General features: G+C 51.0%; 1 protein-coding gene across 1 annotated transcript in view; it reads left to right on the plus strand.

The window, feature by feature from the left end:
- The window catches only part of Ccdc33 (coiled-coil domain containing 33), an 82,323-nt gene that overhangs the window by 45,601 nt on the left and 9,360 nt on the right, over nucleotides 1–27,362 (plus strand). Inside the window, 1 exon segment of the mRNA XM_008836488.1 lies at nucleotides 6,091–6,249. Within this exon segment, the coding sequence (XP_008834710.1) occupies nucleotides 6,091–6,249 (159 nt within the window).

Below are 27,362 nucleotides of genomic sequence, written 5' to 3' on the forward strand. Positions count from 1 at the left end.
ATAGAGGGATGCAGTTATAATCCCACTTTCACACAAGAAGGTAACAGGTACTGATGAGGGAGCATGTCCTGGGTCCCAGAACAGGATTCTGCAGGGTCTCAGAGAGGGAGCTCTCAGTGTTGCCTGCCTGAGCTGCTGACAGGGCTTGGGGGGAAGGGAAGTACTAAAGCCCCACTAATCCATCACTCAGCACCTGCCCCTCATGACAGCTGCTCCACCAGCTTCTCCATCATACGCACATCAGGAGACTTTGTTAAGTGCTGAAGAGAAACATCCCCAGCACCACAGCAATTCCCCCCCGCTTCTCCTCCTTCTTCTTCTTCTTCTTCTTCTTCTTCTTCTTCTTCTTCTTCTTCTTCTTCTTCTTCTTCTTCTTCTTCTTCTTCTTCTCCTTATTATTATTAATTATTGTGTGTGTGTATGCATGTAGAAGTCAAAGAACAAATTGCAGGAGTCAGTTCTTTCCTTCAACCATGTGAGTCTCAGGGGTTGAACTCAGATCATCATGCTTGACAGCAAGTGCCTTTACCTGCTGAGCCATCTCACCGACCCTCACAATTTTTCAGAGAACAAAGTGTCTTAGTTTGTTTCTTCATTGCTGTGACAAAATACTCTGACCAATACCAACTTGGGGAGGAAAGGGTTTATTTAGCTTACATATCCTGGGTCACAGTTCATCTGGGAGCTCAAGGTAGGAACTCAGGACAGGAACCTGGAGGCAGGAGCTGGAGCACAGGCCATGGAGAAATCACTGCTTACTGGCTTGCTCCCCTGGCCCCTACTCAGCCTGCTTGCTTATGCAACATGGGCACAGTTGCCCGGGGTGGCACCACCCCCAATGCGCTGGGCCTTCCCACATCACACAACAATCAAGAAGATGCCTCACAGACATGGCCACAGGCCAGTCCAATGAAGGAAATTCCCCAATTGAGGCTCCCTCAACCCAGGTGTGTCAAGTTGACACTAAAGCTATCCAGCACACGAAGAAATGAGAAAGATGGTTCTTTACTGAGGTCAAATTTGCTGAATTTCCTAGTATTCCATGCCCTGAGCTGGGGGCTGTGGAGAAAATGGATAAACAAAGACCTGCTCCTAAGTCTGGGAGTTCCCAAGACAAGGTTAGGTAGGGCTAGATTAACATCCAGGCTACTTCGAGGTACAGTTCGGGAGGCCTGATACAGAACTCAAATGTATCATGAGCCTCAGGACAATCATTGCCTTGGGAATTCGAGCCTGCAATGTCCCTCAAGAAACAGAGTATACGGGGGCTAAGAGATGACTCAGAGGTAAAGAGCACTGGCTGTTCTCGTAGAGGACCTGGGTTCAGTATCCAACACCCACATACTGGCTAACAACTTTACTTAACTCCAGTTTCAGGGGATATGGCACTCTCTTCTGGCCTCCTTGGGCACTACAGGACATGGGTACACTTACATACCTACAGGTAAAACACTCATATACAAAAAATTAAATAAACCAATAAAAATTTTTTTCAAAGGAAACAGTATACTAAGTCAGGATGCCAGGAAGGCTGAGGAACCTGGTGTTTGGACCTTCCCCCCATGCTGCTCTTTTTATAAGCTTGATGGCATAATTGGTAAGTTGAAGACATGAGAGAAAAGGAAGAGAGAGGGGGGCAGAAGCTTCCAGAAAAACTTCTCCAAAAGTGGGAACTGGCTTTGGGATTCTCCCCAACTCAAAGCCAGACCACTCTAGCCAAGCCAGATGGATATCCTGGCCCAGCCAAGATCACTCATGCCTGAGCTCATTAGCCACCTATTAGGTCCCTAATCTGTTCCTAACAGTAAAGCAGTCCATCAGATTATCACCACCTGTGTTGCCGAGAGACCAACTTGAGATTGTACATTGAGTATACAAAGGCCAAAAGAAGTGTCAACAAGAGACATCATTTGAGCAAGGGTACATCGGGAGCCAGCACATGCAGAGAAATGGAGGCATGAGTACCTAGAGCTGTGGGACACATGGGTGTGGTGAGTGGTGACCCTGGAGTTTTGGGTGGGACCCAGATTGTGGAAAGTCTGGGTGCCAGAACACAAGGTTTGGACTTTGGCAAAAAGTAAGGGGCAGCTAGAGAACACCCTTGAGCATCAGTTGGGTGTGGTTCTCTCCAGATGTGATTAGGGGAAACTCAAAGGAAAAGGTGAAACATAGAAAGAGATTTGTGACTGGCAAGAGTGAGTGAGCCCATAGCCCATCCACCAAGCCATGGATGGGGCTGGGGCTCCATTTAATCCTAACCCCTTTACAGAATTTTAAAAACACTTTATCAGGGGCTTCCCTTCCCTGACCCCATAACCTGATTTTAAATTAACCCTCTGACACCATATCCTGGGAAATAAATCATGGCCCCATCAAGCATTAACACTTGGGCCCTTCTTGGCCAGGAGAAAGACTTACCAGAGTCTCAAACCCACAACAGCTGCAAAATCATACGGTATTCCATAAATGAGGCTCGCTGTATGCAGTGGAGGCAGCCAAGCCCTCTTGAAGAGGCCTGTTGTCTGAGCCTCCCCTACAGCTGAAGAGATAAGAACCTATAACTGTGGCCACAGGAAATGACAAAGCGGTGACTGATCAGGGAATCGCTGCACAGGGCTCATTACTGTGCTTGCCAGCGGGCGAGCCACCCCTTATCAGGAAGAAAATTACATCAGGCCTCCCGAATTACTAGCGATTGGAAGCAGATTTCTTGGGACGCACTTTGTTAGATACCTAATGAGCGGTATACAGAGCCCAAAGCCGGCTGGGCGGGGGACAAATGTCTTTGTTAAACAGAATTTGTCAGTTTCCGCTCCAGGCTCCCTGGGGAGAGTTCAGGGCCAGCTAATTGAATTAAGAGCATGTGCACCCTGGCAAGAAAGCTCAGGGAGGGGAGAGAGGTGGGCTGGCCGGCTGGAAGGCAGTGCTTTCAGCACCGAGGACAGCAGCTGCAACCTGGCTACTATGTAATTGCCAGGGCAGGCAGGAGCTGTTGCATTTTGCATGATCAGGGATCTAGGGGAAAGGCTTAGGGAGGGCAGCAGAGGATGCTGAGGTGGGGAGGGGAGATAGGTGACCTAAGATGCTGCCATCCTGGAATACCATTGGCCAGACCTGTCTCAACAGACCCCTCTCTGTTGATAACAGTGATAGCGGGACATCTCTCCACCACGTGTTCAGTAGGCAGCTGCTACAGCAGCACAGGAGCTGAGCTGGGAGTGCATGGCCCTGCATCGCTTTGAGCTTTCAAAGTCAGTCTCCAATTATAGCCCTAATGAAGCAGGATATGCTGTGACCACGCAGCTACAGATTGAGGGGCCACTTGTCAGCCCCAAGCTGCCCCAACAGGCCTGGTAGGGCCTGGCAAATAGAAAAAGCCAGTAAACAGGCTTGTGGAGTGAACAGACAGAGGGAAAAAAGGGAATAGCAAGCCCAGGCAAATCCTGAAGAGGAAGTTCATCCCCAAGACTTCACTCTCTCCTACCCTCCAGTAGACTGTTCCCTCCCACTCTGCCTGTCTTCCCTCCTACTCAGGATGCCCCCCTGCCTACCAGAGACCAGTGAAATGAATTCACTCTTAGACTGAGAGTCTCATTTTTCATTTGTCTTTGTGATAAAATTTAATTATACATAGCAAATATCAGAATTACCTAAAAATATCTAGTGAGTCCCTAACCCTGACCAGGGACTTAGAAAACATCAGCTCTGTTCACTGAGTTGACCAAGCTGGTCCTGGGGCCATACAGGGTGGGCTGCAGGGAGACAGGCAATGGGGGAGGTGACTCCCTCGGCAGCCCTCTCTGCTTTCTGTAATGATGGGGCTCCTCTGGAGACCTCTTTTGATTTCATTATTCCTACTTCCCTTTAAATGGATTAGATGGCAGTCTATGAAATCGGGCATCGAGATTGTCTTTCTGCCTGGAAATGAGGAGAAATGTCATTACAGGTCCTGAATCAGCAACTCACCCGAGAGCAGGGGCCACCTGGTCACTGGGGAGGTGGTCTTTGCCCTGGCTAGTTATTCCTTCCTCATTCTCCACCCATCCAGCATCTCCATCTCTGTCTCTCTACAGCCAAGCTGGTGTTCAGCATCTCTGAGCAGGAGACAGATATGGTACTTTTTCTTATCCAAGCACTCAGACAGTCAGAAAACCCCAAACTGTCTGACTCAGATGCTATACTGGGCACTTACAGAAGATAGAAGATTCTGTACCATTGGGAAGCCTCCCAGTGAATCCCATCCTCTTTGAACCTTTGCTGCTAAGAGGACCAGATGAGGGAGACAGCTGGACCTGATATTCAAAGATAAAATAGACCCGTGGTTGAGGCATGCAATAGATGACCTGCCAAAGTCAGCCTCAGGTTACCTGCTGCATCCTTCTTCCCATTCCTAGAGTGTCTTATAGGTTATTTCTCTTTGGAATTATATATCTTGTACCAATTTGATAGAGAGGAAATTTGGGGCTAGAATGGCCCCAGGTGACACTACACACATATGACTGTCCCTAACTTTACTGACATTAAAAATCTCTGTTAATGCATTTCTGCATCTCAATTTTATGGCACATAAAGGAATTATTGCAAACACCTCATTGGTCAAGTGTAGAGTTCTCGTTTCTATTCATATAGTCCATATGTGTGGGCTTTCACGTGGAACATCCACTTAGTGAGGTCCACCTACACTTCTCCTCACTAGATATTGGGGCACCTCAAGCCCTGAGCACATCCCTCCTGCTTGGTACTGTGCCCATGGCTCTGTTTGCTTTTAGCACAACCCCCGACAGTAGAATAATGTGTCTGTGATGAGACTGAGTGAGGTTTCCAACAGGTGCTGCAGGGTGTGACTGGGTTGCCTTTGAAGCCTCTGCAAAGGTGTGATTCTTCAAACAATGGGCAAACTGTAGAACTAACTATAAAGTTCAGACAAGTTTTTCTTAATTTTAAAACATTTGTGTGTGTGTGTGTGTGCGTGTGTGTGTGCGTGTGTGTGTGTGTGTGCGTGCGCCATGGTGCATGTGTGGAGTCAGAGGACAACTTGCAGGAGGCACTCTCTTCTTCCACCATGTGGGTTTCAGGAATCAGGAATCAAATTCACATCTTCAGACTTGACCACAAGTGTCTTTACCCACTGAGCCATCTCACTGGCCCTCAAACAAGTTTTATAGTGACCTTTCCCCAAAAGGAGCACCAATGTGTCCTTAAGCCCAAGGAACATAAAGTTTTTGTTAGGCAAAACAAAAATAAGCCTAGAATTAGAGAGCAATGTCAAAGCATAGGTAGCCAATACTATGCTGGAAGAACCCAGAAAAGCTTCGCACAAGAGAAGCAGATGCTTCCCCAGGGGTGGGAGGATGAGGAAGGGAAAGGGAAATGAAGGAAGAAGGCTCACAAAGCACATGGAGAGGCACTCTGTATGGAGGTGGTCAGATTGGGGGATGGTAGAGGTGAAGTGGAAAATAAATCTTCACAGAAAAGGTGATAAAAAGAGTGGGGGGATTTTAGAAGCTATTCTCAATATGCTGGGTGTGGAGGTCACAGGTGTCCTATTTATTGAGCACCCATAAACATTTATTGAGCACCTACAGAGAACAAGACACTAGAGATAGCAGTGTCCTTGCTGGCATGGAGCTTTGATCTTGGTGTGGCTACTGGGGGAGGGAGGCAGAGAGAGTCAACCAGTAAATTCACTTTTTGAAAGGTACTTTCATAGAGTGAGTACTATGAACACACTAAAACAGGACACCATGAATAAAAGACTGCACTGGAAGTGGGAAGACTTTGGAGTGGGCAGAGCTCTATTTCAAAGGGCAGGACTTCTCCAAAAGGATTCTGCATGGCCTGAGACCCAAGTGATAAGCGGACAGCTGTGTAAAGGTCTTTGGTTAGAGAGAGCAGAAGATGCAAAGGCTTGAGGCAGAAAACAACTCGGCTTCTTGGAAGAGCTGCAGGATGCTATAGCTGGGGCTCCATGAGCAAGGGTCAAGTAGCAGGGAATGTACAGGGTTGTAGAGACTCAGGAGTCATGCTGGGAAGCTTGGGGTAAAGCAGACATGGAGGAAGGGCCTATCCAAAGTCTCTATCTTCTCTTAGAAACCAGAAAACTTCCTGACACCAGATAACAGCAAGGTTCTGCCCACTCTGAACCCCAAGATCCTAGATGAGAAGCTAGGCACCATCCATGAGTCCTGGTCCAGGAGCTCCTCCGACTCCTCTCAGGAAACAGAAGAGTCTCAGACATTCCATGACGTGGTGAGTGCCTCTTCCTAGGTCAGGGAGGACTTGTGCTATGATAGGGCAATGGAGAGGGAGGCTGGAGAGCCACTCATAGGACTTGATCACTCCCCAGATGGCACAAGGACCTCTCCTTGGGCTCACTCTGCATATGAGTTACTCTCCAAAGATGAGCTGGTGGAGGGTATGACTCCCTTTCAGTTTATTTGCCTTTTGAGTGGACTCCCATGGGATTTATATTAAATAAATTCCTATAATGCCTGCTCAAATCATCCCCAGTTCAGAGCATGTCCCCTGGACCATAGGAAACCCCGAGGAGGCCAGCTATAACTTATAAAAAGGGCACCTGAGGTACAAAGAAAAAGGATACCATTTTCAGGCACAAAGTCTATGTCTGTGATCTTGGGAGCTGGCCTTGGGAGGGGTCACTTCCAAGTCTCAGCCCCTTAGTGCAGACAGCAGAATAGCAGGCATCCATAAGACAGTCCAGTCAACATCCCCAGTTGAGGCACCACCTCCATCAGTGGCGATGAGTGGCCTTGTATGTGGTTTCTTCCTGTCCTCCACAGTGGATCCTATGGGGGACACTGCTCCAAAAGATCCTGAGAAAAGGCCCCAGACAAGGCCACCAATCCCATAGGAACCCTAGGTCCTCCTCCACAAAGGACTTGCCCCTTTCCACCAATAGCCTCCTCATCCACCCTTGGCACTTCTGTATTCTTCCAGAGAATGTGCCATCAGATGAATAGGAAAGGCTGCTGTCTGTTGGGTGTGTCCCCAGGAGCAAGGTTTTCCAGTTCAAGTCACAGGTCTCAGAAACATTTGGGCAGAAACCTCCTCTCATCTCTGCCTAGTAAGGAAGCAGGACTTAGGAGCCACCAATCCAGCTCAATCATCAATTACATTCTAAATAAAGGTATAGGTCTTGATCTGGGAGATTTGAGATGGCATGAGTAAACTAATTCTTGCCAACCTGCACACCCTGGACCTGGAAAGACCCATTCTTGTGCCTCTAAGCAGTGATAGTATAGGAGAGAAGAGGGCTGGTTAAAAAGGCCAGGGTAGAAACAAAAAGGGAAGGGGCCATTGGAAAGGGCAGACAGGAAGGAAGAGGTTGAAGTTCGTCATCCTTGGCTACCACCATAGAACTTCGGCAAGCTGAAGGCAAGCTCTCCTGCCCTCACTCCATCTACAGAGGATAGGCCAGCCAAGCTTCAGCCCTGCCCTACTCCAGAAGGCAGAGCTCACTCTTGTTCACACTACCTCTGGAAGCAAAGGCTCAGAGGCTACCTGTCTGGACAAGCTTCCCATGTCTATCATTAATGTCCTGGACAAACCTCCCATGTCCACCATCAACATAGTGTGACCAAGGAGTAAGCAGTATGAAGCCCCACCCCTGCAGTCAGGCATGACAAGGCTCCCTGATGAGGATCCCAATATCTAAGCTAAAAACAGCAAGTCTGAGGGTCTGGATCTTGTGAGATAATAAACACACATAACTTGATGCTGTGCATTTGTCTTGGGAGGAAGATATCAAAAGAGATGAAACGGCTGTGGGGAGGCCCACTGCACTCAGGAAATTGATTGAGTATGATAACAATGGGGTGGGGGGGCAAACAGCATAGGATGGATCTGATGGGTGGGCAGTTGAGACCATGCCTTTAAATAAGAAAGAACAGTATGATAACATGAATGGAGGGCTGGTTTGTCTTGACTTTCTCATCAGGATTAAACCAAAGGAAAGGGACTAGACAATAGCCTGAGAAGTCAAGGTCACACATTAGGAGAAACTGTCTCCAAGCAAGAGTCACCATCATGAGGAACCTATGACCTCATTTTACCAGTGGTGGTGAAGAGGTGGTCCAGAGGTAGGATGATGCCAGCCCAAAGCTTCCCTACCTCACCAATCCATGCTATCTAGCATTTAGGGGATGCTGAGTAGCTGCAGAGGCCTGTGTGCCTAGTTAACTATGCACCCTCTGTGCCCTGTAAAGGGCAGTAGGCCTGCCCCTTGCCTGCCCATCCTAATCCCAAACCATCCTCCTCCCGGTTAGCTGCAGCCTTTATTTACCTTCCTGTTCCACAATTCGCCCTCTAACAAAGCACACATTCTTTCCCACCCCCGACTCTGCTGTTCCACCCCTGCCATTTGCCCTAGCTGTAGTCCTACATACCCACTGTCCAGAACCCAGCCACATACCTTCTTGAGGCCAGCAGAGCCCAACTGCAAGTAACAGAATGTTGGCAGGTAGCAACAGTCTACAGATCCACGACAATCACAGGCAGTGTGCAGCCATGGGTCACTGTTCCATAGCAACCAAAGAAAATTACATAGCAATGGATGAACTCATGCAACCAAGAGGCACAGTGACAAGAAACAGAGCTCAGTCATAGAAGCCAGGAGCAGGGCTGCATAGCAATAGCTCCTATGTCTTGTGACATAGGATGATGTCACAAGACACTTCAGGGCAGGAAGACACAATTCTGCAACAAGAGTCAGAGCACAGAGCCTGAGGTGTAAGACAGAGATTTATATAGCAACAGATACCTGAGGAGCCCTGGGGCACACCTGGGCAGCAATCAATGGCAGTCACCAGTCACAAGATATGTGACTCGGGTCATGTGTCAGGGATTGTCAGTAGCAGAGCCTGTGGCTGAGGCAGGGGCCTCCATGACAGCAGTGGTTGTGCAGCAATCCTAGGATGAATGAGTGATCCCCTCTGCTTTCTGCTGTGACCTTGGCTGGGCCCCTCAGCATTCCTTGACTTCCATGAGGCCTCTATCTCTGTCTAGTGTCGCCATGTGTTCCCTAGAGCCCCCAAATCCATTTTATCTCTGACTCCTTCCAGAGCCTATTTGGTCTTACTAGGAAATTGAACATTTTCTGGAGAAGAAGCTCCTTGGGGACAGGGAGGTGGAGGGGATGCAGTCTGTGGCCTTCTGTGCAATGCTCCCTGCCTCCCACCCCCAGACACATACACATATACGGCCCACAGATCCTGGCTCCTGCCAAACCCAGCCATTTCTGCCTGTCCCCAGACACCTGGCTCTGTTGCGGGCATTTCAGGTACTTGGGGGCAGGGAGGGGGGAAGTCAGGACAATGAGAAGCTTCGGATGCTGGGTGAGCTCAAGGGCAGGGCCCCTGGCAGAGCTAAGAGAAAGATTTGCCTCCCTTCTGCACAGCCCAAAACATGCATCTCTTTGGAAGTGTTGGGCTTGGAAGTCATTCTGAATGGGGCAGCTGTCCTTATCAGCATCTCTCCCTCAACCCCTGGACACCCCAGCCACCTCATACTGTCCAGCTATTGTCTCCTGACACCTAGGCCAAGTGAGAGAGCCCAGGGGCTCCACATAGTCTCCAGAGAACCTCAGTTTTGCTGACAAAGACTCTTAAGCATCTGGGTTCCCCATGTCCCTCCAGTGGGAAGCCCAGGACTTCCCAGCCTACCAGGTGCCCAGCCTTGTGTCCAGTGGGACCATGGAGGCAAGAGGAGCAGACTAAGTCTGAGAGCTGAAGATCCCTACAATGTGGGAACAGTCATAGCCCCCAAACCATCAGCCACACAGAGCAGATAAGCAGGAACACGTAAGAATAAACAGACAAGGCAACACGATGGAGACAAAGGACCTTCCTAAGTTAGGGAGGAGGGGGAAGGGAAGACAAGAGGACCCAGGAAGGCTTCCTGGAAGAGGAGGACCAGGCTTTAGATAAGATGTTCAGTGTCATTTCCATTCAGAGGTTCAGACAGAAGTTGTTCCTCATCCCTTCTATCACCCTCCATTTCTCTCTTGCTCTCTACACACGAATACAGCACATGCACACGTACTACTCTTTGTCTGGATATTTCTGTTTCTTTCTGATATTCTCTCTTCCCTCTCCCCTCTCCCCACCCCCCCCCCCCCCCCCCCCCCTGGTCCCATTTTAAAACAGATTTAGGGATATGCAGTGCATTTGGCAGTGACTTGTACAATACTGCTCTGGCATACCGCTGATAGTCTCCCCTCTCTCTTCTCCCCTCTCCCCTCTCTCCCTCCCTCTGCCCTGCTCAGTACAGCTCAGTGGCCAACCAGAGGGCCCTCATACCAGAAGATGAATAATTGACAAAGGCTGTTAAAGATTCAGTGGAGTTTTTCTAAGCTCCCCACAGTTGGAATAACTCATTTCTTTCATTCTCTTTGAAAGTCTTCCCCTCCCTCCTCCCATACCCACATCCATGCCCCCCTCTGAGTCTAAGCTTTTCTTTCTTTTCCTTTCTTGAGTCCTACAAGGCTCCCTCCCTTGACCTCCAGGCCTCTTTAAGTCAGTGGCTGTTTAACCTGCCTCATCTCACAGCTGCATGTGGGGTAGAAGGCCAGACAGCTTCACCTGAGGCACACAGCTGAGGAAGTGCAGGCTCAGCCCTGGATGTCAGGCTCCCCAGGACAAGTCCTTCCTTCCCAGGTTGGCACAGAGAGATCTATGCTGCACCTGCCCAGGGCATTTCTGTCACTTCCTGTCCCTGTGCCTTGATTGTTCTTTCTGCCTGTGACACAGGAAAACTGATCAATCAGTACTGCCCACCCCCTCAGGGACAAAGGAGACTGGTGAGGCCTTCAGAAAAGGAGGCTGGCCATGTGGCAGAGATGCTCTGTGCCTCCTTCACATGGCCAAAAAGTGACCAACCCCCCCCCTGTTTTCCCTAGAAGAGTCCAACCTGATCATCCCAGTGGCACAGAAACCTCCCTACTCCACCCTTCTTCATTCAGCCCCCATATCTTCTGCCCCACTTAGCAGCAGCACATGGCCATAGGGCACAGCCTTGTCCAGCCCAGCACCATGCTGGCCCTTACACTCACTCTCATTGGTCTTTGACGTGACCTTGAACTCCACCACCCTTTCTGAGCCCCAGTTACTGCCTTTGTCAGCAGAAGACATTGGAGCAGATGTGTCCACGTCCCCTGAGACCCTGCAGTGTGGTTGGAGTCTCAGAGTCTCTGTGGCTCCCCATGCGCCACCCCCCCCACACACAATGCCCCGCCCAGGTGAGGAGGCTCAAAGCTGGCTTTAGCACCACCTGGTGGCAGGTGAGAGGTCCTGAGTGGTCCTCTGTGACTATCAGCAGTAGTCGCCAGAGAGGAGACGCAGTGTTCCCCTAGACTCTGCCTACGTGGGTGCTAGCAAAAAGAAGATGGAACCTCAGTGAAGAGAGGGTCTCAACAGGCATTGGGCACCTAGGACCTGGTGAGCATGCAGGAGCAGGCAGGATAAAAGGCAGATTCCCCAAGTCTGAGAGGACAAACTTCCACTGTCATCACCACCACCCCTGCCCTGGAACCCAGAGTCTTCAGAACCTCAGAGAACATAGGAGGGGGCAAAAAATCCAGACAGAGAGAATCAAGCACATGAGCCACCCAGTGCCCACCTCAGTATCTAGATGGATACCTGGATCAGCACCCTTCAGGCCACCACATCCAAGCTACCAACCATCTTCCTAACACTCTTGTCACTCCATCCCTGCTTACACCATCCCCACCATCCCCCAACTCCTGTGCCCCAAACTGTCTGACTGGTGTGCCCTCAGGTCACCTGGACAGCGCTCACTTCTGAGCCCCTGACCCCAAGGCACATGTCTACCACACACTTACTAAGGCCCCGCCAGGCCCTGCTCCTCCAAGGCTGGAGGTCATCTCAGGGCTCCAGCCCACCCAGTCCTCCTTGCACTTCTGTTCTTCCCCTAACCAGGGAGCCCTGCGTGCTGGTGCTGCAAGGAAAGGATTCCAAAAATAAATGCTGTGAACATGCAAAAGTCCCAAGCTGGCTGAGAACCTCAGCAGCTCTCTTCCCCTTCCTGCGCCTCCCCCAACTCTGTCCTTCTCTTCCTCCTCCAGTTCGCACCACAAACACACACACACACACACACACACACACACACACACACACACGGCTTACCAAGCCTCTGTGAAAAGTATAAGACAGGAAGAGGAGAAAGTTGGAAAGGGAGAAATGAGAAATGAAATTCATCCCAGACAGAGACATGTATAGTCTCTCTTGCAGACTCAGGCTCTCCCTGTCACCCTCAGCTCTGACAGGTTGACCCTCTGTCTATCACTCAAGAGCTGTGTGAGCTTAAAGAAATCACTCCACTTCTCTGATCCTGTCTCCTCATTGTTAAGTGAAAGGAATGTTGTCCCCTGCTCCCTCTTGAGGCTGTGGCGAAGGTTAACAAGAGTGTGGTTGGCAGGACAATGGAGATAGTGGCTGTGTTCAGTCCACAGGGCCCTTTGAGACTGAAAAGACACAAATCCCCAGGGCTCTCCCTGTGAAAAGAGGGTCCCCAGACCCCTGCCTGCTGCTTCTCATCCCCCCTCCCCCTGCATCTCAGGCAGACCATTCTCCTCCTCAATCCATCACCTGAGACTAAAGAGATTAATAAACGAGACTCATAACTCAGCTACTGGGATGCACCAGATATTTACGGCTGCATTTCAATTTGCAGAGAGATTAAGTGTTTGTCGATTTATTGTCTCTTGGTGGGTGTGTGCAGGAGCAGGCAGGCTGAGCCAGGCCCCCTGCTGGCCACCACCCCTCCCCCACCCTCCCTCTCTCCCAACTTCTATCCCCAGAGCTAGTGGGAACCCATACCATCCAGCCAGGAAAGCCACTGCCCACCCACTGGAGGGGTTCCTCTTCTTTTGATACACTCGACTGAAAGAACATGACTTTGACCCAAGGCAAGAGCCCCAAGCCCATACTACTAGACAATCTTCCAGGTACCCAAGGCCCCAGCAACCCATGGCTTACAGTGATTATACCTAATGACAGGGAAGACTTTGCAACTGCATCCTCAGAGGACTGAATATGAACCCCTTTGTTGTTCACCCCTGAGCCCAGGGATGGCTGTTTGAGGACATATGCTAAAACTGCCATTTACTCTCCCCATCCTGGTCCCACTGGACACTAAAGGTGGCCTGAAGAAGGGGAGGCAGGCTTCCACAGAGACTAACTGAGGAGTGCTTGCAGAGGCCCAGAGAAATGAGTCAGCTTGAGGAGGCTGGGAGAAAGGAGCATCACCTCCAGGGACAGAGAGAGGGAGAGGGGGGGAGGGGGAGGGAGGGGGACCCCCCCGGGGAGGGGGAGGGGGGGGGGGGGGGGGGGGGAGGGAGGGGGAGAGAGGGAGGGGGAGAGAGAGAGAACTTGAACCCTGATGTAAGCGGGGCTCAAGGAACCAAGAAGGGGTAGATGAGTATTAGGATGGAAAATGTCAAGAGCTCAACTTCTATATGGATCCCAGATGCCTCTCCCCTCCCCCCAAATCTAGTATGTGTATTCATTCAACCAGCTTTTCGAGTATCTACTTTGTGTCATGTCATGTGACCTCACTGCACAGAACCCACTACTCATTTGGGCAGCTCTAGCAGGTTGCAGTCAAGAGCTGAATGTCCTTAGAGAAATTACCTTACGCCTTCGGATCATGTTAAGTATAAGGATCAATCTTCCCTCCTTTCCTCTTGAGGTCTTTGAGAAATGACAAGAGAGTCAGTTGCATTGTGCTGGAGCTCTAAAGGGCTATCCAGGCACGTATCTTCCCTTTTAGGCCCCAGCTTCTTTATCTATCTGTGGAATCGGGGGAGCATAGCTCTCCAGGGAAGAGAGAGAAAATCTTTTGGGTGTAGGAAAGAGAACTGAAAGACTTTGAGGATATGGCAACTGGCTGACTTAGGATCTATACCCAAGAACCCAAAAGATCTAGTGGGAGATGCTGAGGTGGGGAGACCACCAGGGCAAGGGCCCCAAGGGCAGGGGAAATGACCCTCGGGAGAGTTCTGAATAGGGGAGCATCAGGAAACAGGCCTGGAAATCACCCTGCTGACCTCCCCCCTCTGGATCAGACTGGACTCTAGCCTATGGATGGGGGGCCTAGTGAGAAAATCCTCTCCATCCTGACTAATGAGGCTGGTGCAGGAGGATCAGCCTCTGGCTGTACTCTCAGCAAGATCCCATCACTACCCAGGCTTCTGGTCCATGGTCCATCCCACCCTTGATTAACTGGTGGTGGCCTGGCAAGACTGAGGAGCCTGCAGTAAATAAGGCAGAGATGATGAGCTCATCAGTTGCTGAGGGCTGAGTCATCAATTCTCCAGAGTACACATGGCTCCAGAACCAGGGGCAGCTGGGGGAGATCTGCTGACCCGGGCACTGGAGCCAGGCCTTTCTGTAAGCAGCCAGCCCACTCCTCCTGTGCCCTTGTAGTTATAATACTAAACATGTAACACTGACTGAAAGTTCAGCCCCCCAGGCCTTTAGTCATAGCCTCATTTACATTTTGCTTCAGCCTGATAAGGTACAGGTAGAGAACTTGCCCCCATCTTGTCATCCCTCCTCACCTACTAGGGCCACCGATAAGCTCAAGTAACTGGGGTCTAGGCCTCTATCTCAGAGTCTAACCTGTAGGAGCCTGAGCCAGGCCCAGTGACTCAGAACATGGGAGCCTGGTAGCCTAGGAGCCTGACTCTCCATCCTCCAGCCCATCTGGGAGGGAGAGCTGCTTAGTACACAGAGATAGCCTTACATCTCATTGTTCAGTTACAAATGGGCCAAAGCAGCCAACTATGGAATACATTCTATCCCCCGTTTTTACCATCATAGGGGGCCCACAAAATTCTTAGATTTCCCCCATAGACCCTGGCAGCTAGCTGGTAGAACAGCTCCCAGCCTCCACTTCTTCACCTGCTCTCTCTTCTCACCCCACTCTGTTTCAGTCCCACAGGAGGCTCTTTTGTAAACATAAGGATACACTGCCACCTTAAGGAGCACAGGACCTGAAGCAGGAGAGAAATCCCAGTCCCAAGTCCCTGAGATGTGCTCTAAATTAGAGGCACAGGTTCTGGGTGGACACATCCAGTGGTCCACCCTACTCCTCACTCCATGGAAAGGGCTGTGTCCCAAGGAGTACCAGAGCAAGACTGGAAGGGAAGGCTTGCCTTGGAACACCGGTGGCTGGGTTCAGGAGCATCTCTTGTCTAAAGCTAAGGATCAAACTGTCTCTGGCTCTCCTTCCAGCTCTGTGGCTCTATTTAGGGAACCTTCTTGGGCTCAGATTAAATGCTTTTCAATACAATCCAATTTCCTCCTGACACAGACAAGAAAAGCATAGACACACACACACACACACACACACACACACACACACACACACTGCTAAATATCCAATCAAGCCTGCAGATAATAGAGAACAGCCAGTTCACTCCCAGTTTAATCAGATAAAATGCCCATTCATTGGCTCCCCATGCAGACATCCCATAGTCAGCACACCGCAGGAGTGGGCCCGTGCACTGGGTGTGCAGGCTGTGCCTTTAAATCTTCAAGGAGGGGGGCCACTACCCACAGGGGACCAATTATCCTTCCGCCCTCAGCCAGCTCTTACTCAAACAGACAAAAGGGGGCTCCAGCCTTGGTGCTGCTAAGCCTGCAGCAGAATTATTTTTGCTCTCAGATATGCAAATCTACCACGGCATGGTGGACCTCAGGGAGGCCTGAATAGTGGCCAGGGACGGGATGGGCCAGTAGTGGTTGGTATAGAGAGAACTGGAGGCATCTCAACTTCCTCCTCAGGCTGGGTTAGGGAGCTCCTCTGTGAACTGCTGAAGGACTGCTGCTCTTTATGGGAGGCCCTCCCCACTTGAGAAGCTGGTGGGAATATCTGAGAGCTGAGACCAGATGGGCCCTCCTGCCCGTCCACTACTAGATACGCTGCCCTCTGGCCATCTTCTGTGGTTTTCTCAGTCACCCTCAGCTCTACCTCATGAGTCCTTGAGGCCTCTAAAGTCTGGGCCTAAGCCCTCACTAGAATCTAGAATAGTCAGTTCACATCCAGCACAGCTTCCCTGCTCACTCCAGCTCTAGCCCCTGCCCCACCTCCAACCTTTGTTTGGCCTACAAGTGTGTGCCCACAAAGTACATCAAAAGCTCTTCCCAGCAGCCCCCAGAACCAGGGTGCCTGCTGCTTACTTAGCACCCAGTCAGCACCCAGAGGAACCACTTATCTTTTTAACTACAAAATGGGGGTAATGCCCCACAGACTGGCTGTCAGAATCCTGGGTGCCTGGAGAAGGCTCTGTGAGCTATGAAAAGGTCTGGTTCAGAGGATGATAAGGACAGCTAGAAAGGGGACCTGGGGACCATCTCTATCACTCTCCAAGACCCTACATGACAACTGTTTTCCCTAAGGAAATTCCCTAAGGAATCTATTCATCCCCATCCCATGTTCCCCTTCAGGGAGACCTGCAACTGGAAAGGAGGAGGGTGACATAGAGGCAGGATACCAGACACCCTTGATGACACTGACCTGGGCTTGAGGTGGGCAAGGGCAAGTCCATGATACCCCAGGGAGGATAGCCCTAGGCAAAAGGAGCCCCTTCCTCACTGCCAGCTGACACATCTGGGTCCTGGATTTCACTACCTGAGAAGAGGACAGGATCATATGTCCAGAATTTTGTCTCCTAGCTGATGCTAGAGGCTGTCAAATTAGCCACCAACCCACCCTGGCAGAGGTAACACTGGAAGAATTCCTGCAGGAAGACTCCCAGCAATAGGAAGGGTGAGGCCTGAGGGGGATCATGGCCAGAAGAGGCGAGGTGACAGGCCAGGTAAAGAGGGGGCATTACCCAGAATGCCAAAAGCTAAAGCACTATGAAAGGCTGTGGATGATCTGGCAGAAATGAAGGTTTTCAGCAGCACAGAAGTAGGAGAGAGGTGGGGCTTGTGCTGAATGCAGGAAAGGTGAACTAGCATGAAGACAGACGGTTGGTAGACTCACAGCCCTACAGAGACAGTCCAGATAGGGCCTGGGAGGAAGAGGTAGGTGGGTGGAACATGCCCCAACCCCAGACAGGATATTCTAGTCAGTACTCCAAGGATCACAGGCATGCCAACTCCCTCTGAGAGAGCCCCTGGAACAGGTACATCTAACCAGACATTGTAACAGACAGCATCATTTACAAAAGTTAGGCTTAAATAATGCAAATCAAGTTAAAAACAAAACAAAGAACAAAAATTTCATAATGTTTCGAGTAAATTTATTATTTTGTGTTGGACCTCATTCAAAAGTTATCCTGGGGAGCATATGGTACACAAGCCACAGGTTAGACATGCCTATTGGGACTCTGCTCCTCCTGGCTCCCAAGTAGAAAATGCCTCCTCTTTATTGGCCCTCCCCAGGACTGGCTAACAGGAATTCAGGGGAGCCAGCCCTCACTTTCATCTACTCCACCACCGGCTCCCCATGACAGCTGAGTGCCCCGTCACCCTAGCTCACCCACCATTCCCCCCAACCCCTGCTAACCTGCCACCAGGTTCAAGGTGATCTTTGAACCTCCAAGAGGTCTAGATGTACAGCCAGGGCCCCTTCCCACAGGCAGAGATCTGGCAGATGGCCCCCAGGATCCATCCTCTCTAGGATCCCTCCCCTCCATAGCCCCTAACCCAGGTTTTCTCTTCTGGCCTGTGATGGGAGCAATGAATAGGAATCCACAGCCACACGGTTTCACAAGAATAATTTGTAAATATAGCCTCCCATTAAAGCCTGGGCAGCACATTATCCTAAACAGACAGTGCTCCAAAGAGCAGCTCGCCATCTGAGGGAACACAGCCATCCTTCAGGTCAGCTGACTGGCTGGCGTAGCACATCTGACCCCTGAACAACTGTGGGCCTCTGAGTGTGGTAGGAAAGACCAGGGCCTTGGGATTCCAGTTGCTGGTAGATGATGTTGGGAAGTTTAAGGAACAGAGCCTGGCTGGGGTAGATGCTAATGGAGGGAAGGGCAGTTTTGCGGATATAATTACTCTCTCGCTAATTCTTATCAAGAAGACAGCAGCCATGATGAGCTGAGACTACCACTGATAAGGCTGCAGCCATTGTTCATGTTAGCCAGGCATGGCAAAGCCTTGGCCATTTTTTGTGAATGGAACAATGCTCATATTTTACCTGCCTTCAGAGTGACCTTACATGATGCTGGGACATTATATCCTGCAGAAGAGCCCCAGGGTCCCACTCTGGCCAGTCAGCACCACAGTTACATTTTGTGTGCTAGACTTGGATAGGCCTTGCCTCTTAATTGTCTCACAATCTTCTCTTCATTGTACAGAGGGGAAACTGAGGCACAGAGAGGTGAGGCATTCATTGGAATAAATAGCAACTAGCCAAATTGGATCATAAGCCCAGAGCACTCAGACTCCAAAATCCTTGACCTAAGAGACTGAACCGTGCCTGCTCCTCCAGGATGTGGCCCCAAACTGTCCCAGGCACCCCAGCTGGGCACCTTTCATAGTAAGGCTCAGCAAAGTTGTTATGGGCCAGCCACAGTGTCATTAGCCACCCCTGTCCACACTGGTCCCCCTGGGCCTAGAGGTGTGAAGGGTAATGAGGCCCGGTAATTAAGGTTTCTGGAGACAAGGCTGGGAGATTTATAGACAGGCTTTGTCAATAACTGCGCTCTGGGCTGTGGATCTGGCGAGACATGAGACATCGATAAGTGCTCGTTAAGGCTTCTCCCGACTCCCTGCCCTGTCCCCCATCAGCCCCTCCCCACCTGTCAGTCGCCTGTTCACAGTGCCTGTATACACAGGCTTTGCTCAATTAATTTGCACTTGTTGGCACCATCTGTGCTTTTCATGTGTCCTTATCGAGAGCATGTGGGCCCTGCCTCCCCCCTCAGAAGGGCTTCAGAACATAGGCAACCTCTTGCTGCACACACAGACTTCCAGGGAAGGTCAACATTCAGGGTGAGACACTGTTGCCCACCTCAATCTAGGACCATCAAAAGCAAAGTCAGTTTCCTGTCCCTCCTCTTCCCTCCCCACTCCAGCTCTTCACCCTGGTGAACCAAGCTTGGCCTGAGGTCCTTTTAACCCTTTTGCCCACCCTGCCTGGGTTACAGCTCCACAGAGGAAGTACTCTTTTTATACCCAATAATCTAAGATCACAGGTGTCCTGGGGTCCAAGAGGCAGGACTCCCAGCCTGGTTCAACAGCTGTTCTCCTACGCTTGGATTTTGCAAGTCCCTACTCTGAGAATAGTGACACTTTGGAACAGGATTGGGAAGGGATCGAGAGGCTACTTCCAAATCTCTGTTGGGCAGTATCAGTCAAAGGTGGCCCAAGATAGCAGGGCGAGCGGGGCATGCCTTTAATCCCAGCACTCAGGAGGCAGAGGCAGACAGATCTCTATGTGCCGACATAGTGAGACCTGTCTTTAAAAAAAAAAAATGGCGGAGGGGCCTAGACTTGGATAGTTCATCATGGGGTGTAGGGGCAGGACAAGGCATGGCCTGATGGCTCTGGGATGCTAAGGCTAGTGGCCACCCAGAGACCTGAGACCAGGGAGCATTTCTGGGCCATCCTTTCCTCTAGAAGGCTCTAGATAGGCTGTGATTCTACCCTCAAAACAGTTGTTTTGTTTTCATTTTGTTTTGTTTTGTTCTGCTTTGTTTTGTTCTGTTTTGTTTCATTTTGAAAAATGGTCCCTCTTTGTATTCCAATCTGGCCTAGAATTCTATGTAGCCCAGGCTACCTCCAAGTTTCAGTCCTCCTGCCTATACCTCTTGAGTTCGGGGATTGCAGGTATGCACCACTACCCCTTGGAGTTCAGGGAAGCACCACTGGGGTCTCTATTCTCCTCATCCTAGCCTGGTACCTGCCCTGCTTCCTAAGATCCTGGAAGAACACTCACTAGGTCCACAAATAAAACCTGAGTTTCACATAGTAACTGTCTGGGTGCCTCAGTGTGCTTTATGGGACAAGGAAGGGGCAGTGGGAGCTTATCAGCACCCATTTTACTGACAAAACACCCAAAATCAGGCTGGTCTTCCTGAGGCTGGCCAGGGCTCCAAGGAGCAAGCTCAGGCAGCCAAAGGTATGGCTGCCCCCCCTCTAAGCAGCTGCACTTACTTCGTGTCCAGCACTGGGCCCCTGAGGGTGCACTCAGGGCCCCCTGCCTCCTGCCAGACTGGAAGACAGCTAAGTATAGAGCCTGGCTGTGCCCCGTGGATGCCTCCATGTGGTGCATTATTGATGGTGCTTCTAATTGTGTGTTTCCCAAAGTCTACAGGCTTTTGATGAAAAATTCATGGCACACCCGAGGATGGCAGAGCATTCAATCGATTGGCAGTGCAGCAGATGAGGGGGTCTGGGGCCCCTCAGGAGGACAGCTGAAGGCTGGCTGGGGAGGAGGCAGCCATCAGTGCCTTCTCCACGGCTTCTGGCTGCCCATCTCTGAAAAGGAAAAGCATATAGCTGGAGGTAGCAGCCCAAGTCTCCAGTGGAAAAGCTGAGGGGAAGGATGGAGTGGTTTAGACATCTGGGATGCCAGCTGGGTGACTTGCCATTAGGAAAGATGGTGGCCCCCACTAAGCTTCATATTCACTTCCCTATCAGAGTATGGGGCCCTTCAGTACCTCCCACTAGTCACACAGAGGAGGGGTACTATTTCTGGAGCCACCCCTCTGTGCCACAGAGTATGCTCAGAGCTGCACATCCACAACCAATGTAGTAGTCCCCACAAAAGCTCCATTTATGCAGTGACTCACTGCATCTTTACAGAAGGGAACCAAGGAGCAGAGATAACCTGTCTGAGTTAATTAGTAGCAGAGCCCACTGTCTTTCCATCTCACTGGACCAGCTCAAATATGAGCTCCAGAGCAGAGTGGAGACTGGATTGTCCAATTTCCTTGCCCTTCCTATTGCAGAGGAAGAAACGTCACTAAGAAAAATTCAGTAAAAAAATGAACCTGTCAAGAAGAGTTAAGTCCCTCCCCCAACCTGGGGACCTAGAGACAGAGATTTTTGAAGCAGTTAGTGGTGGTCTTTCTTGACTCATATACTATTCTGGGCTACCTCTGAGGTCCCAGAGAATCCTGACAGTCATCTTCCTAATCATTAAACTATTACTACTATTATTATGTATTTATGAAGTCCCCACTTCTGCCTGGCATCTTGCTGTGTCTTGATGGTGTCCAAAAGGCTTTGAACCAGACATGTCTCAGACAGGCTAACAAGCACCACCACTACCACTCCTACCACCATCAACCCACTTTGTGCCCTCAGAGGGGTCTGTGCAACCAGGCCTAGGCAACTGCAATGGATAGCCCTGCCTCTGTGACCCAGGCGTTTCTAGGTGGTGGGTTGGGGTGTTTGGGTTTGTTTTTCCTTGCTTCCCAGAAAATTCCTTTTAAAAACATCCACCCATGTCTGCTGAACTAAAAGGAAAGGAATTTGCCCAGACCATCAGGAAAGCAGAGCTGGAGGCCCCCAGGGCCAGGCGTGGGGTGTGAGGCCCAGTGCCTGCTGGGAGGAGGGTGAATGGAACTTGGGCTGCTGGGGGTGGGGGCACAGATAGGAAAAGTGAGGAGGGGAGGGTACAGGGAGACTCAGGGACAGAAAGGGTGAGGCTGATGGGAAAAAAAAAGAATGAGAGGGGGACAGAAGTAGAAGCAGAGAAAAGGGACATTGGGGGCAGGGGAATTCAGAGTCTTGGAGGACTCTCATGGCCCTCCCCAGCCCTGTATTTCCTTGCAGTTCTCTGGCCAAGGAGTGAGCCTGGCCTGATTCTGCCACCCTATCTGAGTGTCCACCATCCCAGAACAAAGGGGAAGAGGCCCCATGGTTTGTGTGCTTCTAGCTCAGGGCTGGGCCAAGTCACCAGGCAGGCACTTGTTGTAGCAACGGTCTCCGTGGACCTAGCCTGGGTAACAGGACTGCTAAGTGGTACAGATGGGAGAGCCAGGGGACCAAGCCCCTCCAGCCCCCAAAGCTGCCCTGGGCCTGGTTGACAACTGTTTGGTAAGTCTACCCCATACAGATCTGGGAGATGGGTCAATTCATTCAGCCTGCAGATGTGTAGGGGTGTGTTGCCAGGCAACCAGCAGAGATATTCCCAGAGACACTGCAAGTGAGAGGCCAGGTGGGGGAGGGCCAGGGTACAGACTCCTAGATGCTCCTGGTCACAGGAACCTTCTCTGGGGTCCCCAGCCTCAGGCCAGCTACCTGAGCTCATGCCCAGGGCCCAGAGAGCGAAGAAAGCAGGGTTTTGAGGGGGATCCTTAAAGAAACCATTGTTTCCCCCTTTACTTGAACCATAGCTCTGATAGCTTGAAGGCCTGGTATAAGGTCTCAGCCTGTGCAGTCAGGCTCAGGTGGTATAGACCAGGGTGCAGGCTTTGGGAGAAAGTGGAGAAGGGACATCTAAGAGGAAGCTGTTAGCCCCAGGCTAGGGCTTGGCAGGGGGTGAGAATGGCCTTTCTTACTCTGACTCTTTACCAGAGCATATGATAAGAACCCTAGAGCTCTAGGCTGAACTCCACACTGTGCAAATGCAGGGCCACAGAGGTACAGGGGCCTCTAGCAGTCAGAGAAACGCTGCAATCACAGGCAGAGGGAAAGCCAGGTTCTGGACCCACCCTATGAGGTTATGAGATATAATCAGAGGCAGCCACACTCTAACCAGGGGAATACTGGCAGAAGTAGGGAATGGGTTCTTTGTGTGAAGTGAGCAGAGTGACTTTGGGGTGGGGCCTGTTCTCTCTCTAGTTTCCTGAGTGCCAGCCCTGGACTTTCCTGGGCTGGTGGCAAGAGCCAGTTCTACCCCAAGTTGTCAGCAGGCAGGAGTCTGAGCCACATCCTAAAGGAGAAGTCATTGATGGCTAGGCTTGGGGTATCCCAGGGACTTCCCAGAGAAGAAGGGCCCAGAGTGGACCTTTGAAAGCTGGGCAAGGTGGATGGAGGCCTAGGGCAGAGGAAGAAAGCAGGAAGCTGATGGCATCTTTTAGAAAGATCTGTTCCCATTCCTAGCCCAGTCCCAGTCCCAGCCCTAGCCCCATGGTCCTGGCCCAATTAGTGAGCCTGGTTCCTGCAGGGGCCAATTACACAGAGGCTAGGGTCAGCTGCAGGCCAAGGCCCTGCTGCCCCTGAAAGCTTCAGGAAGCCAAGCACAAAAGCTTGCTCTATACCATTTCTACTGCTGTGGAAAAAGGAGAGAACAGAAGACAGGGAAAATGCACTGCTTTTGTTTCTTTGCTGTAACCTTGGGCTGAACAAAAAGGCGACTGCCTCCCTATCCCTGGGAGGGCAACCTCTATAGAGCAGGGGAAACTACGCAGAATAGCACTTTGCATGGATTTGTTGTAGTTGGGAGGCCTGGCTGACAATCAAGGGGAAGTATTTGAGGAGCAGGATTTCAGAGGCACTGTTCCCCAACCCCCCCCCCCAGCCACATTCTAGAACCTGCTGTGGCTCCCATCTGCTCTCTATGCCAAAGAAGAGTTCCTGGGGCTGGTATTCTGGACACCCCACACACACCCCACCTGGCTAATTGGATAGGCTGGGCAGGCTGGGCCTGCTCCAGCCCTCTGGCTAGGTCCACTTGTGTGCTCTGGATACCATCTAAAGTTGAGGTCCATGCAGTGGTACTAGCCTCCAACCTGTGCTCAGGGTGTTCCCACACCTCAAGTCCCACCTCTACCTCAGAGGCCAGACTTCAGTCCAATTCTTACGGTGGCCCAGAGTCTCCCCAGAGGAGAAAGGCCCAAAATGAGCAAGGTTGAGGGAGGCCTGCAGGCAGAGGATGAGAAGGAGGGGTCAGATGGCATCTCCCAGGAAGCCCCAGCTCCATGGACCTGGCCTGCCCCTAGCCAGGGACCCCTCTCTCACCTTAACTCATTTTTATACTTTTGGAGGTAAGAAGTATCCTGTGGTAAGTCCCCACCCTCCTACTGGCAGCTTTCTAAGAACAAGGACTCCCATACAACAGAGCTGAGATAAAGACCTGGCCTTGATGTAGATTTATGTACAAAAACAAAACCAAACTGGAGATGTAGCTCAGTTGGTAAACTGCTTACTCAGCATCCACAAAGCCCAGATTTCAATCCTCCCCACAAAAACTCAGGTAGGGCAGTGCATACCTATAATCCCAGTGCTCAGGATTCAGTGGAAAAAAAGAGGATCAAATATTCAAGCTCATCCTTAGCTACATATGGAGTTCTAGACCAGCCTTAGTTACATGAGACCCTGCCTCAAAAAGCAAAAGAGAAAAACAATATAGAGTCTATGGGCTTGGGAAGCTGGGACCAACCCTGGTAGTAGGGCCATGCTCCCCCAGGCTTTCTCTCACCCCCAGCCAAAGCTCACTGCAAAGATGGACCTGACTAGCCCTCCTCAGCACTACCCTCTGAGTCTTGGATTGCAGTCCCTCCATTTGGCCACCCCTATGGTCTGATCTCCAGTTCTTGGCCTCGGTGTCCACACCCAGTCATGGGGGCTCAATGGCCTCCCTTGCCTGTCCTCTAGTGGTAGTAAGATTCAAAAGTGAATGAAGAAGAACAAAGAGGTCCTTTCTGGTGCCACTTGGTTCTATAGTAATTGTTCGGCCCACAGTAGGTAGGGAAGGGAACTTTATTGGATGAGCCAAAGACAGGGGGCAAGGACCCAATTCTGGAAGGAGGTCCAACTGCCTTGGATTCAAAGGTGACATATGGAAGTTGTTGAGGGGCTTCGTCCAAAAGACCAGAAGGAATATTTTAGTTATCTGTTGCTGTGTAACAAATACCTCAAAACTCTGTCACTGAAATAATTTGGGTTTTTTTTATCATTATATCTCATCATTTTGTAGGTTAGGAATGCAGCTAAGGCTCAGCAAGAAGGGCCTGCTCTCCACCATGTCTGGGCCCTCAATGGGGATGACCTGGGAGAGGGCTAGAGCAGCTGGGCCATGTTACTATGACTCTTTCTCCCCCTGGTTAGTTGGGCTTCCTTCCAGCATGGCCGTCTCAGGACAGCCAGGTTTCTCCCTGGAAGAACACCAAGCATGGATTACTGCCTCTTGCAGGTCTCTAAGGCCAGCCAGACATTCCAAGGGGAGGGGACTTAGACTCCACCTCTCACTATGGAGCAAAGCATTTTCAGAGAGTACGGGTACACTCCAGTGGCTGACTTCCCCTGGAACAGAGGTATCCTCAGCAGGGCTCCAGGACACCAGAAACAGTCAGGATTCTACCTCTGTCTCTGAGAAGCAGTGTCAGAGTAGCTCATGGGCTTTGAAGACACAGCAAGCACCTTTCTTCTCCCAGCAGAGACCTTGCTCAGAGAAGAAACCTTGCAGGCTCTAGTGACAGAAGAGGATCAGGGCAGAATGTTCCCCTACACCCAGGTCTGGCTCCCTGAACTCCACAGAACACACTCTTCACATGTATCCAATTGTACCTGTATCTCTTAGAAATGAATCAATCTTGTCCAAATGACCAAAAGACCAGCAAGCTCTTCCTTCCCTGGGTCAGCTTCTTCCTCGCAAGACTCAGAGGAAACTGGGCAAGGGCCTAGCCAGCCCTTGGGTTAGGGTTAGGGTTAGGGTTAGGGTTAGGGTTAGGGTTAGGGTTAGGGTTAGGGTTAGGGTTAGGGTTAAGGGTCAGTGGAAGAGCTGGTGTCATGAAAGCACCTGAAATGCCTAGGCTTCCCACTTGGACTGAATGACCATGGTGCTTTCTAGTTGGATGAATAATTTTGTCTCTTTGCAAAGAGTTAGGTGTGTGGAGGGGGGAAGAGGATGCTTTCTAAACCATAGCTCATTCCTTCCTAACTGCACTGTGTAAATAAGGTGTCCGTGGCTGTGGGAGGAATTGGGATAGCTTCAAGATGGATCTTGTCCCAAGCCCCATCCTATGCCCCATCCTATGCCCCAAGCCCATAATCTTCCCTGGAGCTGGCAAAGGACCCAGCCGAGGTTCAAGAATTGCTGTGTGACCTCAGGCAAGTCACTGCACCTCTTTGGCTTCTATGGATGATTCTCAGCAGAATCATAACCTGAAATGGGAGTTTCAGGGCAGGAGGTCTAGGAAGAACAACTAGACCACCTAGAGAAGGGTGTGTGCTGGCAGGGCTGGACAGTGAAGCACCCCAATACACACTTTTCTCTTCAGTGCAAGCTTTGGGACAGGCTCGTCTTGACCTCATTCTTCACAGACTGAAACCAAAACATTGGTGGGAGGTGACTGCCCTCTGGTGGCAGCAAAGGCAAACCACATCTGAGATTTTTGGACCAGCCAGCAAGGGACCTTGGGACTGGGGACCAGAAGTTGAGCAGGCCAGTTGAACCCAGCTCCCTCATACCCACCATGTTTCACAACCTCAGACCTCCTTGAGGAATCCCTGTGGCCTTGGCTTGGCCAGCCAGCCTGCATCCTCATCTCTGGCAATTACCCCAAACTTGAGGGTTCCTCCCCACTCTCCAACTCCTTTGCCCTCTCTCCCCATTTGTCAACTCTGAACATCTCCCTTCCTGAGGCCCCAGGTGTACCTCCTGGAGGGCAGCCCTCCCATGTCTCCCTCCTTCTGCTGGCCCCACACTCTCATTCTTCCCTCGTCTGGCCTCCATGCCCACTGCCTCTGCCAGATGAGGATCCCAATCCATATCATCTGGCACACTCTTGCCCCAACTCCATCTGTCCCTAGTACTTTGGCAACCAGAGAGCCTTTTTTACACCCCTCCAGTGTGGGTCCTTCAGGGTCCTGCAGCAGAGACCAGGCTCCTGACTCTGGCTTCTCCAGCCTGCCCTGCTGCCCCCCCTCCTTTTTCTCCCCACCCTGTCTGTCTCTTCTGCCTGGAAGCCCCTCCCTCCAAGTACCACCTTCCCCTAACTTCCAAGAGCAGCTTAGGTCCTCACTGCCTCCAGGAAGCCTTCCAGGGTCCCCAGCCTGAGAAGAAGCCTCCTAGAAGTGCCTTCTGCCATGCCCTGGATATAGGGGTGAGATACTGCGGGCAGGAGCAGCTCAGCTCTACTCAACACCCCAATGCAGCCCAGACCTGCACACAGTGATGCTCAGCAAGCACTGACCACCCCTGGGGGTTATTGTGCTGCTTTGGGCACAGGCTTTTTAAACAGTCCCTGGGGCACACTACTCCTAGACTCAGTTTCCCTACAAGGACCCTTCTGACTGCATGGCTGGTAGTAGCTCTGGTGTGTTTAAGTCCTCAGTGGGTGAAGTGCCTCAGACTCTAGCATAAGCATTTACTGAGGAATCTGAGCATCTCTTCCTCAGGCTCTTGTCAGAGAATCCTCACCCTCTTTCTCAGTAGAAATGGGCCCGAGTTCTATAAATTGGAACTAA

This window comes from Nannospalax galili, unplaced genomic scaffold, assembly GCF_000622305.1.
Source record: "Nannospalax galili isolate Female #2095 unplaced genomic scaffold, S.galili_v1.0 scaffold54, whole genome shotgun sequence".
Taxonomy (NCBI): Eukaryota; Metazoa; Chordata; class Mammalia; order Rodentia; family Spalacidae; genus Nannospalax; species Nannospalax galili.